The 15,866-nt window shown below is 35.0% G+C and overlaps 3 protein-coding genes and 1 long non-coding RNA gene across 8 annotated transcripts; 2 read left to right on the top strand and 2 right to left on the bottom strand.

Moving 5' to 3' along the window:
* The first annotated feature begins 2,001 nt into the window (after positions 1 to 2,001).
* On the top strand, positions 2,002 to 5,415 carry LOC108335660 (probable LRR receptor-like serine/threonine-protein kinase At5g63710). The gene is made up of 4 exons (XM_017571729.2): positions 2,002 to 2,906; positions 3,093 to 3,353; positions 3,471 to 4,340; positions 4,840 to 5,415. The coding sequence occupies exons 1-4, from the start codon at positions 2,357 to 2,359 to the stop codon at positions 5,319 to 5,321; spliced, it is 2,163 nt and encodes a 720-aa protein (XP_017427218.1). The 5' UTR covers positions 2,002 to 2,356; the 3' UTR covers positions 5,322 to 5,415.
* Positions 4,178 to 5,070, bottom strand: LOC128194275 (uncharacterized). The gene is made up of 4 exons (XR_008245649.1): positions 4,960 to 5,070; positions 4,740 to 4,875; positions 4,554 to 4,593; positions 4,178 to 4,316 (listed from the first exon to the last, which is right to left on the bottom strand). It is a non-coding gene; the product is annotated as an uncharacterized LOC128194275 (long non-coding RNA).
* A 480-nt stretch (positions 5,416 to 5,895) lies between the features above and the next one.
* LOC108335661 (putative transferase At4g12130, mitochondrial) lies at positions 5,896 to 9,156 on the bottom strand. The gene is made up of 5 exons (XM_017571730.2): positions 8,477 to 9,156; positions 6,886 to 7,139; positions 6,660 to 6,758; positions 6,413 to 6,571; positions 5,896 to 6,325 (listed from the first exon to the last, which is right to left on the bottom strand). Exons 1-5 carry the CDS (start codon positions 8,944 to 8,946, stop codon positions 6,081 to 6,083), a joined length of 1,227 nt encoding a protein of 408 aa, XP_017427219.1. The 5' UTR covers positions 8,947 to 9,156; the 3' UTR covers positions 5,896 to 6,080.
* Positions 9,157 to 9,165: 9 nt separating this feature from the next.
* On the top strand, positions 9,166 to 12,984 carry LOC108335662 (uncharacterized). Of its 5 annotated transcripts, XM_052869460.1 has the most exons (5): positions 9,166 to 9,634; positions 11,206 to 11,343; positions 11,450 to 11,684; positions 11,763 to 11,936; positions 12,310 to 12,984. In XM_052869460.1, the coding sequence occupies exons 3-5, from the start codon at positions 11,580 to 11,582 to the stop codon at positions 12,538 to 12,540; spliced, it is 510 nt and encodes a 169-aa protein (XP_052725420.1). In that variant the 5' UTR covers positions 9,166 to 9,634; positions 11,206 to 11,343; positions 11,450 to 11,579; the 3' UTR covers positions 12,541 to 12,984. The 5 variants fall into 5 exon arrangements, with proteins under 5 accessions (XP_052725420.1, XP_017427221.1, XP_052725421.1 ...); XM_017571732.2 differs by having other exon boundaries at positions 9,166 to 9,614; positions 11,206 to 11,684; XM_052869461.1 differs by having other exon boundaries at positions 11,206 to 11,669.
* The last annotated feature ends 2,882 nt before the right edge of the window (positions 12,985 to 15,866 follow it).

Genomic DNA, 15,866 nt, shown 5'->3' with positions numbered 1-15,866 from the left:
ACAGTGACAAACCAGAAGATGACAGAGACTGTCCTCCATTACTTTTTCTTCATAAATATCATACTCAATGCCACAAAAATATTTCATAACGTGGACCATTCCCAGCAATAATCTTTTACCTCTCTTAATAGTAATTAAAATTTATCATAACATCAAACTAAATATATAATATCAAAAAATATAGAAGAAAAGTTCATCTACGAACAATACAACGTTGCACTAATATATTTCTTATCAACATGTTATTATACAACTTAAGAATATTATTTATATAGGAAGACAATCCGAGTGCAATAATTGAATGGTCAATTAGTTTACAGTTTTATATGAATTATCAAGAATAGTTATATTAATCTTAAGTTAAATTATTAATATTTGGATCATAACTGGTTAACATTATTTATAAATTTATCTCAAAATTTATAAACATAAATTTGTGATATTCAATAATTGATGGCATTTATTACACATTTATTGTTAATCTTATAGGATATTTACTTATTTTAACGTCAAAGTATTTTTTACCTATCTATAATATCCCGATTTGACTGGACGAGAACCAGCACAAAGTAGACAAAAAAAACCTTGATATGATTTTGGAGTTTAGAAACCTTTGTAAAAAAAGTAAACTTAACCTCGTTCCATCCCCTGAAACATTATTATTTTTGTTTTGTATTTGTAAAAAAAAAAGTAAAAGTACATATATTTTAGTCTGATAAGAATTAAAAACGCACATAGGGTTTGGCAAGAAAAAATGGGAAAATAACAAAATGATCCAGCCATGCTATCTTTGTAGGGTATTATTTGTATGACAACCCACCCATAGGTTGTGGTATGTGTTGATAGACGATGTTGTCAGTGTCTTTTCCATCGTGGGGTTTAACTCTTGGACCTCATTGTAATAAAAAAGTTAAAAATAATAGTTTATAGAAACATTTTATATTTCTTATAATTCTCATTATTAGCCTTCATTTATCTTTTACTATAATTATAACTATAAATGTCTGAACATTAATGCGTGTTTCATCTAAAATAAAAATTATTGATTATTTTATTGTGTAAATATTGTTATATGTATCGTGTTAATCTTGTTTTCTGGGAGAATTCTAGTGCCAGAAACAGTTGTAATTTTGTCTGTTTGCATTGTCTTGTCAAAGAGTTTATTTTAGAAGAGGTTGGAATGCAGTTGAGATTTGAAAATTGGAGAGTAGTCTAATTAATCTGTCAACTCTCTCTTTCATATACAATTCCCTTACAAATTAGTATTATCCAGCGTTATAATTAATAAATAACCAGTCGCCCTTTATTTATGGAGATAGGACTAAATGACACTTAAGAATCTTTCATTTTCTTCTATTTTTAAATAAAATTATATTTATGTCAGTTTTAGTATTTAAATAGACATTGACATTCTTATGTAATTATTTAAATAGTATTTACTCTCTTTACTTTATTTGAAAAAAATGTCAGACAATAACTTAACTAAGAAATTAACTTTTAACTTTTTAAAATGTCAAACTAAAAATATTACAAATAAAACAAGAGAATTATTAAAGATATAAAATAAACAAGTGTTATTTAATAAAAACATGATTGGGATTTTTAAAAAGTATAAAATATATGAATGCAATTTTATAAAAGAAAGGGAAAAATGGATGCTCATATTAAAACTAAAGAGACGTATGTATTTTATGTCCAGAGGCAATCTAATGGGCTACACGTAATTTCCTTCGTTTATTATTACTTGAGAGTTTTCTATTTTACACTTCCTTCACTGTTAGCTGTAAAGTTCCAATAATAGGTGCCAAAAGTTAGGTTAAGGTAGGTTACTTTCCTTGACCCAGAAACTCTTTAAATATGAAAAAACACACACACACACATATATATATATATATATATAACTGAAAAATTCTTATAGGTTAATTTGAATTTTTTTTTTTTTGAATTACTGCAATGGACACGTAAAGCATATTTGAATTTATTTTGATGCAGATAAATAGTAGGAAACAGTGTTGAATGTTAAACATGTTGGGTGAGGAAATAGTCAAAGGTGGTGGGGCTGCAATACCCACATAATTATTCAGACTTTAATTAGACGATACAAAAATGTTTGAGAAACAAGGAGTGGGGATAATAATAAGTGGTATGTATGATTAAAATCCTATTTCGCCCCGAAAACCTTCTTCTCTTGCAACAGTCGTTGATGATGGAATATGAACCCTGCTTCGCACTGTCACCAACTCATCAAAAGTTACTTAATTATGCATCCTTTCTCAGTATATCCTTCTGCTCCTTACCCTGTTTCTCCGTCTATAACCACTAACCAACAAACTTTCACTCTAACAAGTTGACCAACATGTTACATTATTTACGGCCACATTTAAAAACCAAACTCAAACTTGGATTATTCAAACTACAGATAAAAGCACACACTCGTGTGAGCTCTCTCTCCTTCCAAATTCACACTCAAAAACCAGTTATGGAAATTCCTTGCCTTCTTTCTCTCTTTCTTCTGATTTCTTTTCTCATTCCTCGTATGGTTCTTGGAACTGCGGAGCTTAGAGCTCTGATGGAGTTGAAGTCCTCTCTGGACCCAGATGGCAAGATCCTAGCCTCGTGGATCAGTGACGGTGACCCATGCAGTGGCTTGTTCGAAGGGGTTGCGTGCAACCAGAACCAGAAAGTGGCCAACATCTCCTTGCAGGGAAAGGGTCTTTCGGGTTGGCTATCTCCAGCACTGGCTGAACTCAAATGCTTGTCAGGTTTATACTTGCATTATAACAACCTTTCTGGTGAGATACCGCCACACATTTCAAATCTCACTGATCTGGCTGATCTCTATCTCGACGTGAATAGTTTATCTGGAACTATTCCTCCTGAGCTCGGCAACATGGCTAGTCTCCAAGGTAAGCTATATACAATTGTGTTCGTATGAAGGTTTTTCAGAGGTTTAATGTTACGAGATAAGTTGTTGCGAGTCTTGAGTTTATTCTGTATGAACAAGATGCCTCTAGTACTGCAAATCGCTGGTGGTTATGTAAGTTTCTTGAAATGAACCCAATTGATAGTTGTCCTTTTTTACTTTTTTTTAGTGCTGCAGTTAGGTGATAACCAGTTGGTGGGGAATATACCGACACAGATGGGTTCGTTAAAGCAGCTTAGTACTCTTGCTTTGCAATATAACAAGTTAACTGGTCAAATTCCCCTTAGCTTGGGGACTCTAGAGAAGTTAAGAAGGCTAAATTTGAGCTTCAACAACTTTAATGGTACTGTTCCGGCAACACTAGCACATCTTCAACATTTGGAAGTTCTAGACGTTCAGAACAATTCTTTATCAGGAATTGTTCCTTCGGGTATGTCCCTCTATCCTCCTTTCCTTGTAACGAAGTTAACTTATTTTCCTCGCATTTCTCTTTGTATCTTTTAGTGTATTGTGTATGCTGATTAAAGTTTTGATGATGAAAATGAAGCATTGAAGAGACTTGGGGAAGGTTTCCAAGGTGCAAACAATCCGGGCTTATGTGGAGTTGAGTTTTCTAATTTGAGAGCTTGCAACAAAGATCAGAATTTAAACGTCAACCATATTGATACCTTGGATCGAGATCAACCCAAAAAGGCTCTCCCAGAGCCTGCAAATGTTCAGTTGCATTGTGATCACACCCATTGTTCAAAATCAAGGTTTCCTCAAATTGTCATCACAGTAGGTGTTATAGCTGTTACTCTTACATTCGTATGTGCTGGGTTTTTGACATTCTTCAGATACCGCCGTCAAAAGCAACGGATCAGCAATACATCAAGTTCTTCTTCTCAAGGGAAACTTAGTCCTTACCAGCCTAAAGAGTTGTACACAAAAAGTCCTTCTGCACTTGTTAATATTGAGTATTATAGTGGGTGGGATCATTTGTCTAACGGTCAAAACGCTGATGTCGGTGGGTTATTGAATGATTATCTAACTCAATTCAGGTTTAATGTGGATGAGGTTGAATCCGCAACACAGTATTTCTCGGAAGCCAGTTTACTTGGTAAGAGCAAATTCTCATCAGTTTATAAAGGAGTTATCAGAGATGGTTCTCTTGTGGCTATCAGAAGCATCAGCGTGACATGCTGTAAAACCGAGGAAGCCGAATTTGTAAAGGGGTTGAACTTACTAACCTCTCTGAGACATGAAAACCTTGTTAGGTTGAGAGGTTTTTGTTGCTCAAGGAGTAGAGGTGAATGTTTCCTTATCTATGACTTTGCCACCATGGGTAACCTTTCCCGATATCTTGACTTAGAAGATGGAAGTGACCATGTGCTCGAGTGGTCCAAAAGAGTTTCTATTATCAACGGCATTGCAAAGGGTTAGTTGCTTCTATTTACCTACCTATTTAGCAAGACTTAAATACGCATCACATGTGTTATTGGTCTTGTTATCTTATCAAAATCGGTATGTCATCTCAATAAAGTCTGCCAATTTTAGTTACTGAAATGAAAGCAACAGTTATAAGATGAAATGGTGATTTTGATGGGATAACATCACACAGTGCCTGTATGTATCTAGATTTTTTCCTTACCTGCATTCTCTTGCAGCATACGGTACGGAAGAAAAGTTTCCTGCCAAAAAGAAAATTCCAGTGATGTCCTATATGCAAATGAATTATAAGTGACAAAAAAGTTCAGTAATAATCATTGTCAAGAGAAGACAATGGACGATACTGATTATCACAATTCAAATATTCAAACAATTAAGACTGTCTTACAATTCTAAAGTTCAGGAAAACTGAATGACACGCAGCATCAAATTTATTACTCTGGATAATATATGTTTTTATGTATGACATTTGCTATTCATTTGACCAGGCATTGGATATCTTCATAGCAATGATGCAAGCAAACCTACAATAGTTCACCAGAACATTTCAGTGGAAAATATTCTCCTAGACAATCAGTTTAATCCATTGATCATGGATGCTGGACTACCTAAGCTTCTTGCAGATGATGTTATTTTCTCAGCTCTTAAAGTAAGTGCTGCAATGGGATACTTGGCTCCCGAATACATTACTACCGGACGATTTACTGAGAAGAGTGACATATACGCATTTGGAGTTATTATTCTTCAAGTTCTGTCTGGCAAGACGACAATAGGTAGTTCAATACGGACAGCAGTTGAGTCTTTCAGATTTGATGATTCTGTTGATGCCAATCTTAGGGGAACGTATTCAAAATCTGAAGCAGCTACACTTTCAAAGCTTGCAATACAATGTACTCATGAATCTCCTGACCAAAGACCGACGGTGGTGGATGCGATTCAGGAGTTGAGTGTGTCTTCTGCTCATTTGTAATCATATACTACTGTCTATTGTTATCGGGAGACGTTTAGACACTTCCCAATAGTTGGGTTGGGTTTCATACATGCTACTATTTCCTTGAGCTATATACTTTAAAACTAGCCATTGCCAAATAATTGTGGATCTAAATGGATTCCATTCCCGTTGTTACGAACTGGGATAGTTGAAATATGTTTTTAATTCAGTTTATTGTAAATTACAGTGCTTCCTGAGGTAATGATCTCAGTCTACTCTCGTGGTTTGTAGTTGAATAGCTTGAAATACATTCTTCTTGACACTGCGAGAAACTTTGCATGGAAACTTGTACAATTGAAAAATATGAAAACATAATCGGTTATTGCTATGAATATCATGCAAGCGGCGGTGCTTAGAATAGACGGCATTTTCTAAGGTACAACCACCCCACACTCCCCTCTCCCAAAAAAAATTAAATTAACGTTCTAGAGCTTTTCCGCCGCATAATTAATAAGTAATACCTAAACTACGTAATGTTGAAACAAATGTATGTTCCTTCCTAATAATTAGGCAAGCAAACACAAAAGTGTCCTATTTTAAGGTTCTATGAAGAGAAAAGTAACATGCAATCATATTACTAAGATGAAACTCATTCCGCAGGAAAATTCACAAAAACTTATGTCGTTACCGTCCCCTTTTTTTACTGACTACTAACCCACGAGAAGTATTCGGATTACATGAACGCTTCCATTCACAAATTATTCGTAAATATTTGCTCTGTGAACGACGTTGGGCATCCTACGCAAAAGCAGCGTGCTGTCCATGGTCTTGAAGCCATTCAGAAGGCCACCAATCCGGTCTACTAGCGATAACCTTCACATCCTCTTGTCCCTGAATGGACAAGGCACTGGACCCCTTTAAAGCTTCCTCTAATCGCAAGAGCCCCAGACCACGACATCCTTGGACAGTAGTCACTGTACCAGCTTTTTTGCCGGATGTTGTGTTTATTACTTCTGAGCCTGGAATGACCTTGCTTACTAACTCTGGAATAGCAGAAAAGGAATGGGTAAGAGTACATCATTATAATAATATATAACGCTAAAGAAGCCATATACTTGTTGTAGGATTACCTTTCCCATCGTTGTCCAGAAACCTTAGAGGAACTATCCGCTTCCGAATCACCCCCCTGTGATGTGTACGAGCAATGAGTTCTTGGCCAACATAGCAACCTTTATCAAAGCTAATTGCATTAAGGCCTGCAAGATTATACTCCAGCGGTACCGCCTCACCTGGACATGATCACAACCTATTTGAGACACCGAACTCTGATCAAATGAATTCAACTGAGGATGAGTTTTCACAAGGAAACCAAAACACCTTTTGAAATCTCGGTTGATCCTTCAGCCACTCCCTTCTCTATTCTCCACATAAGGAAATTCTGTTCATCGGTCTCTTTGTCAACCTCAATGAGAGGGGCTGAAACAGGTAGAGATGAAGGAGACTCTTATTGACTAAATATTTGAAGATTTGTCACACTAGTACAAAAGATTGCATGATAAATAGACACATTTTGTTACTAGCAGCGAAGGAATAGCTAACTAACGAGTTATATTCGATGGGAAGATCCCTCTGAAACCAAGAGAGGTCAATCTTGGATCCTTGAACCATTGCCACCCACTATCACTCCCATGCGAAGATGACATTGCAGTACTATCCACACCAGCACCCCAGCCAACAGAGGCTGCTTCTGGTTCTTCTACTTGTGAAGACTTCTCCGGAAGGCCATCACCATAACGCTGCCAGCATGAGAAATGACTTGAAACATCATCAATGTCAACCTTTGACCTCAACCGGTATCTGCAGCACTAAAATGTTATGGTTTCCGCTCAGAAATAAGAACCAGTAAATAAAAAAGGAATAAGATCAACTGCAACCCAAAACCACAACCAAAGCATGAACCGGATTGCTCTGATCACGTAAAAGACAAGATGCCAAGGCAAGTCAAACGATCTACTATATTCAGAGGCTAAAAAGCTAGTTCATCATACTTTATAGGATGCATTTTCAGTGTAAAGTAACCACACTTTATACCATGCATATGCTGTGTAATACAACCGGTATCTGCAGCACTAAAATGATAAGGTTTCTTCTAGGAAATAAGAACAAATAAATCAATAAGTGTAGGAAGAAGATTAACTGCAACCAAAAACCACAACCGAAGTATGAACTTGCTTTGATCACGACAAAAACAATATGCCAAGGCAACACAAACGATCTACTTTGTGCACAGGCTAAACATCTAGTTCATCAGACTTTATAGCATGCATATGCAATGTAGCATAACCACGATAAAAGATGCAATAAAAGGGTATATGAAGGAGAAAAATAGAGTAGTAGAGATGGGAATTACGTAACAGGTCCCTATAAACGAGGGACAGAACAGTTGAGAGGAGGTTAAGCGGTCACTAATTAACTGAGACTTTTAAGGAGAGATCTAGGGTGCTCTAGAACTCACCTTCTCATCCAATGTGTTCTTTCTGAGATTGCTGAATAAGATTGTTGGGATGTACCTGTCCAGTTCTTTTCATTGTTTATTTTCCCTAATCCTATTTGATTCTGTCAGTTCTATACCATTCAGTGTCTATCAGCTACAACTTTAAGACAAATGCTATGGCACTAGTTACGGAAAAAAAAACAGAGCATTTCTTTTATATATGGAAAACACAGATTGTTCAATGCTCCTTAGTGTGTTTGGAAGACTCGTTAGCGGTTAGCACGAGGTTATGCTTGGAGACAAGGATAGAATACTAGAACAATTCTATATTCTTCTACTCGTACTTGCTCCTCTTAAAAATTCACCCAATTAATAGAGTTTGATTTCTATGTACTTTTCATCTTAAAACTTATATTCTGTGAATCAATCAGAGTCATGGTAGATATTATAACCTCTTTAAGGCCAAGGATATGTAATTATCTTTCCAAGTGCGAATGGAAAAAACTACTAAAAATGAATTGCCAAAAAGCAAAAACTAACAGTTAATTGAAAGTGAAGTAACTCCTTTCTCTCTCCCTTCCCATACATAACACGGTGAAGTTGAGAAATTAAGTATAAATCAAAGTAATGGCACGAAAAGAATCAATGATACATAACAGAGCAAATAAACCCAACTAAAAGAAAGAAAGATTAAACTCACTTGTTGAAGGTTTGCAACAACTCATCCAACACAGAAGCATCCACGTCAGCAAACAAATGAAAGGGTCTATCGGAGTTGGACTCAGGAGCAGTGCCGGTGTTATCGAGCTTGGTGTCCCTCATGGGAAGCTTATAGAGAAAGAGGTCGTAGAGGAATCTCCCTTGAGGGGTCAATAAGGCAGCATAAATAGGAGGAACCGACGTAGCAGGCACGTTCGGCGTGGGCAAGTTTTCAGTTTTGTCACCAATGGGGTCACCCAACCTCCGTACATCGTTGGTAAGGAGGCCCTGTAGGAACTTGAGGGTGTCAGGCCCGCGGAACCGTATAACGGAACGGGACTTGAGAAGAGAGCCCAAGGGCCCGACACCTTGGACCTGGCTTTCACAACGATTACCGAACCTCTTCCAAGTTGTGAGGTGAATGCCTCTGCAACGGTGGGCAAGGGATTTGGGCAATGCTACACGATTCATGGAGATTGGTGATTATGGAGAAAGAAGGAGAAGATGGTAAAGTAGAAGAAGGTGATGGTCAGGCACAAGAGAAAGGAGGTTGGGTTTGGCTGTGTGCGTGGGTTGTTGGACGGTGGACACGTTGCTAGAGATGGATAGGTGTTCGATGAAAGTCGTGTGAGGGAATCCACTCGTCCGCTCCTGACCAGGCTAGACCCTTTACTCGACTTCGCGTGGCTTCTTACATTTATTTGTGTGTACGCTACGTTTTCTAGGAAAATTCTTTTACCCTGTGAAATCAAATATTCTGTAAAGTTAAAAAATACTGAACTTATTGTACAGTTAACTGTTAACTGTGGTTTAGGTCATTCTCTATCACAATTTTCTCCCGCTTTTTACATCCAGTTACATTCCTTTCTCAACTCACCCCGTTGAAAGCTCGTCGCCGTTGAAGGTTCGCCCCCGTCAAAGGCTCGCCGCCGTCGAAGGCTCGCCGCTATTCCGCACTCTGCCATCGCCGAACTGTCGAAGGCTCTATCACCATCGTCGAAGGTTCGTGGCCGTTGAAGGCTCACCGCTATCGAAGGTTTTTCCGCTCTCTGTCGTCACCGAACTGTCGAAGGCTTTACTGAGAACACTTCTTCTTTAGCTAGAAAGAGAAGTAAAGGATATCAATGTTTGTCTTGAAGGTGTAGTGATCCCAGTGATGGTAACAGTTGATTTTCTTTTGGATTTTGTGGGAGCTTAAATTGTTTAGAAAGATTTGATTTTATTTGCTTTTTTTGGACAATTCTATGAATGAATGCTGTATTTGGTTGAGATGCATGACATACCGAGTTAACTAGAGAATATTACTAAAAGATGTAGTTCCTCATATTTCGCGAATCTGGATTTGTGAATGATGAGTTGGGTTTCAGACATAATAGTATTCCACGTTTTATCTAAACTTTGGAGATATTTTGTGTGATTAATAAATCTCGGACTGCTTCATTAACTTCATTAACTGGTAAAGTGAAGCTTGCACTTTTTTTACTGAACAAAAATACATAGGAGAGGAAGAGCCATGGAACTTACAGAGTAAGTGGTAGAACTTTGATCAGGTTTTGTTGCAGTTGGATCACAAGGGGGACCATATATATCATAAATGTATATCACTCCAATCTCATTATCCCCTCTTATTTGGTATTCGTTGCATTCACTTGTCATGTTCCCACTCTCAAAGTCACAATGCCTTTCAATTCCTTCATGAGAACACTTCTCCTTTAGCTGGGAAGAGAAGCAAAGGGATATCACTCTGCAACCCAAAGTACGAAGGTTTTTCCTCTCCCTTTCAAAAGGGATAAATAAAATTGGAAAGTGATACATTTTGGTGTTTGTCTTGAGGTTGTATTCATCTGACAAGGATGAGTAATAATTTGCTGTGAGATGCAATTTGGTTCATTGTAAAGGAAGAGCAAGAGTGGTATGCTACAGTTCAGTGGTAATAAACAAAGAGGGAGAAAGATGGAATGGAATGGGAGTGAGTAGAAGTGATATTAAATAGCCAAAGGGAGAGCAAAATTATTTGTTTTTTGGTAAAGGGAGAGTAGCATTGGCAGCATATTTTTGCCAATGGAGAGCAGTATACACAACATTTTTTATTTATAGAAGAGAGACAGTCATGAATCAGTAGTTTTTAGGCATTGATTTGTATGGGGTTACTTGATTGTTTTTAGGCAATGGAGTGAGCTGGGTTAAGTAATTGGGCTTTGAAGGAAAAAATGGGCTTAAATTCTGGGATTATATTGTGACTGTCAAGCTTTTAAATTGGTATAAAACAAGTTCAAATAAATCTTATAGGAGAAAAGTTTCTTAACTTTAACTGTTGCATTGGCTTTGTTTAAAAACAATAAAGTTACATTAGTACTTCAATGCTTTTTTTCTCTGTTTTTCTTATATTTGCAGACATTTTCATTTATGAAGTAACATTTAGAAGTATTATAATTAACTGAAAATAGTAGAAGCACTGAGATTTGAATGTGCATTTGGTTTGGGTTTTGTTGAAAGTTGAATTGAATAATGAAGGTAGGAGAGTTTGCTGAGAGTTATCTCATATATAATAGAGCAGATTATAATTAGTGCAGCTCTCTGCAGAATTAAATGAAGTCAAGGGGGAGTAATGAGATGAAACAATGATAATATGAAAATGGTGTGGGCTACATAGGAGATAGAGAGATGTAGTGCAACAGATTGGAAGGTATATATAGTGTTAATGTGTATGTTTTCTCATTGTGATCCCAGGAAAAGCGGATATGCAAATGTGTTCATTAAGAATCTTGATGCATCAGTAGATAACAAGGCATTGTATGACACTTTTGCTGCCTTTGGAACTGTGCTATCTAGTAAGGTAGCGGTTGATGAGAATGGTCAATCAAAAGGGTATGGATTTGTGCACTTTGACAATGACGAGTCTGCTCAGAATATCAAAAAATTGAACGGCATGTTAATAAATGATAAGAAGGTCTATGTTGGGCTTTTTGTTCAGCGTCAGGAAAGGGCTCCAGGGAATGGATCACCAAAACCAATGTATATGTGAAAAAATTTTCTGAAACATAGACTGATGAAGACCTCAGGCAACAGGCTATGGTTTTCAACCTCATGTCTTGCCACAAAGCATGCGTGGGGTTGCTCCAAATTTCATTATGCCATACCACCTTCAGAGACAGGATTCTCCTGGACAAAGGATGGGTCCTACTACACGAAAGGTTGGAAATACCCAGGTGATCATCATACTATAGTTGTATTCTTCTTCATACAAAATATTATACATACTGATAAATTTGAAATTTTGAAAATAGGTAACTCTCAGCCATTCACTTCCAATACCACCAAATGGTCCAAATAGCATACATAAGTATGTGCCCTATAATTTGGTGGGTCCATCTGAGATTTCTGCATCTCCTCTTGATGTCAAGACTTCTGCTACATCATCTACTACACTTGCTTCGGCTTTGGCTTCTGCAGATTGGAAGGTATATATAACAGTAAGCACTTCTATAAGTTGAGGTGTTATATTTTACAACTTATTTAGTCAACGATGTAGTTTCCATGTTCCATGTTTAATTCTTCATATTGCTTCTTGGCTATTTTACTTATTGCGAACTTATACATGAGTGAACACCAAAAGCTTCCTGCTATTTTACATTTGAAGTTGAATATATTGATAAGTGATAAGGGTAGCTAATATTTGTTTCACATTACCACTTATTGATTCAATTAGTTATCTCTCTATTGGACATAGAGTTTTTGCTTTTATGTTTATGAACAACTTAGTCACATTACTTTTTGAAAATATGATTTCTATAAAATCAGTAGTATAGCATTCAAATAACAACCTTTCTGCAGAAAAAGCAATATATAGTCAGATTGAACAAGATGGGGGACTTCAGGAGGGGTTTAATTAGCAATGCCCTCGTGATGGACTTGCAATTGAGGATCCAAAGTCAAGGGGAACTCATGAGTTTGATCCATCCAGACCATTGGACGTGCCTTCTGTTTTTGATGCAAACTCCATTAACCTGTTGCAGCTGGCTGAAATTATTAGGAGGCTTAATGAAGAAGAGTGTCAGTTTCTGATTGAGGCAAGAGGAGTTGAGTCCGATTTGGTACTGCAAAATCAATTTAATGCTGCCATGGCTGAGGTGGAAGCTCTTTCTGCCAGAGTGGTTGAGCTGCAGAATAATTTTGACATGTCTCAAAGATTCACTGGAATTATCCAAAGAGTTAGCTGATTACAGAGGCTTGATCTCAAGTTTAAAGGTGGAAAAGAAGGGCATGAATGAAACTCTTGATTTGACAAATGATGAGAAAAGTATAAACTTTTGGAGGAGAAGGAATTTCATCTATTTGAAATTAAGAATCTGGTATCTGAATGCTACATTCTTACTTTAGATTTAGCTCTGGCACTGTTTAGAGTAAGAATTAGCTCTGGCACTGTTTAGAGTGCTTTTAATTGCCAGTGATAACTGTTAATTCTGATTGCAGTTAGTAGTGCATGGTTTATATTGTAGAAGTGTCCAATACTTGTGCCAAAACATTCCATGTTAACTATACTATATGTAATTAATTTAAAATAAAATTAAGATGATTTTTTTATAAAAAAACAATAGACGTAATTAATTTAAAATAAAATGTGATCCATTAAAATAATTTTAGTTAAATATTAAATTATAAAAAAAGTTATACTATTATTAATTATTTATTTTTTAATTATAGTTTTTATTAATGTTTTATTTAGATGTTGTATATTTTCTTCATTAATATTATTTTTAAATACTTTATATTTCATTAGTACTACTGTTATTAAACTTATTATTATCATTAAATTATTATTGTTATTATTTTATTATTATTGATTATTAATTATCAAACATAAATAAAAGGTTGAAATTTTTAAAAAATAACAGTCATTTGATAATTACATTCTTTACCTCCTCAATCCTCTTATATTAGGAAAATTATAACCTCACATCTCTCCAAATTTTTTTTCTTAAATATCTAGATATTCCTTGAAACAAACAAGTATGTTATTCTCATTTATTCTTTCACAAATAGTAAATATGTTGAAAAAAAAAAACATAGCCTGATGTTATTTTTTTCTCTTTCCTGTCTTCCCTTCTTTTTAAATATTTAAAATTGAAATCATCCCCCTGTTATTTGTGTCAATCAACCTTAGGAGTTTGTGTAGGTTTTCTAAATAATATTGGGTAATTTATCCTACTCACTCCTCTCTTTAATTTTCATTATTTTCTTATAAACCTATCATGCATTGCTTAGGGCTTGAGGTTAATTTTAGTGTAATTGATGAATATTTAAGGTGACCATTTTTTTTGGAGTTTCTCATTACCTATATTAATATAAATTATAGTTTGACAACATTAAAGTTGTGCAATTTAAAAAAAATTATTAAAATTGGGATTTTGAAAAAAATTACAATAATCAATAAATTGTATCAATTTTGTATAACTTTATTATGAAAAAATCGTATCAAAATAACACTACTTTAATGTATAATATTTTAAGTTAAAATCGTGTCAATATAATATGAATTTAGTTTAATGCATTTTAATTTAAAATTGAATCAAAATGATATAACTTTAATTTAATTTTTTTTATAAAAGTCAGGTCATACCAACGCATAATTTGAACTATTTAACACAATCTTAGTTTTAAAAGTGATTTACGTGTTGTTATCTCATGACCTTTTCACATTAAAGTTATGTTGCCTTAATATAAATTGCTTATTTTTATAATTTGTTAAAAATTACCTATTTATGAAAATTTATTTTTAAAAACATTACATCGAAATAGTACTCTTGCTTATAGTTTTCATATTACAACAACATTATTTAGAAAGGAGAAATTAGCTTAATTTAAAAAATTATTTATTGCATATTTGTGTCTTTAAGTTGTGGATTTTGGTATAAGATTTTTTATATTAGAAATGTGGAGTAAAATATTTGAATATGTAAATAATTGGCGAGTAGAACATGTGAGGATATATATTTTAGGTTATATCAGATTTTTATAGAATAAATGAACACTTGTACTTTTAAATGTATTTTCTATGCATTTAAAGTAAGGATATGTTAAAAATTTTAAAACCTTTAATGTTAAAGTTAGGAGAATTAATGTTGAAACTAACAAATTGTTGTGTGAGAGATCTTTTAAGAAATTTTATCAATGATAAGATATACCAGTTAAGCCAATATAAAATATTATCACCATTTATAATTTAAAATTTTAAGGTGATGAGATATTGGATTTTGTTATCGTTGAATCTCTCGTCTTTATTTAATATGAAAGTAGAATTCATACTAGAACTTTTTAAATATAAGTATGTGGTGGTATAGATACAACAAGTATTAATCTTAAATGCTTAACTTAAAATGTATTTTATGTGTATTGGAGTTTCATTATTATTATTTTTATTTGAAGGTTTAATACATAAGTTGGTCCTACTTTTAAGGGTTTGGTTTCAGAGTAATCCCACCTTTTAAAAAGTTCAGTAATATCCTATATTTTGTTAAAAATGTTCAATCCGATCATTTCTGCTCACGCCCTTAAAAACATAAGGGTACAAATGTCACCCCTGTCACATCATCATCACCATCCCCAAACAAATCCTAATTTCTCTCCAAGAAACCCTAGCTGCCGCACCATCGTTCCCGCGCCACCACCCACGACCCCTTGCTATGCCGCGACCACCAATCTTCACCATTTTCACCCTCGCACCAGCCAAATTGTCGTCGCGCCAGCAGCATTGTCGTCCAATCTCCACCATATAATTGTCCACCACTAACCACTAACCAAATCGTTAGTTGTTGCAGATCGTGAATCGCCACTCTTCTCCACCACTAATCGCGTCGCTGCTTGCCTCAACTTGCAACCACGACCTACAAGCAAACTGTGGAGACCTAGGGTTTCTCGCATTCTGGTCACATAGCTTTGGTGGTGGCGTGTGATGCGTGGGAGAGGACGGCTGCCAGCGAAGATGGCGGTGACAGCATGGTGCGGCGACTAGGGTTTCTTAGAGAGAAATTAAGGTTTGTAAGACTTTTTTTTTTTAAATTAAAAAATAATTTAAGTCCACCTATTTTTCGGATTAAACATTTTTTTAACGAAATATGAGATCTTACTAAAATTTTTTTTTAAAAGATAGGATTACTTTGAACCATACCTCTATAAGTAGGATCAAACGATGTATTAAACTTTTGAACTATTATTTTTATGTTGAAGTTTTAATTTTAAAATTAAAACTTATATAGTAAGTAAGTTATTATTATGATGGTTATATCTTGAACAGTAAATATTTATTACGTTAGATCTAAAATTAACTAGCAAAATAAATTTAATAATTATTTACAAATGTCATCAATATTTATCTTTTATGACCGGTGAAT

This window comes from Vigna angularis, chromosome 10 (genome assembly GCF_016808095.1).
Source record: "Vigna angularis cultivar LongXiaoDou No.4 chromosome 10, ASM1680809v1, whole genome shotgun sequence".
Classification (NCBI taxonomy): domain Eukaryota; kingdom Viridiplantae; phylum Streptophyta; class Magnoliopsida; order Fabales; family Fabaceae; genus Vigna; species Vigna angularis.
This window is presented reverse-complemented; position numbering and strand designations above follow the sequence as displayed.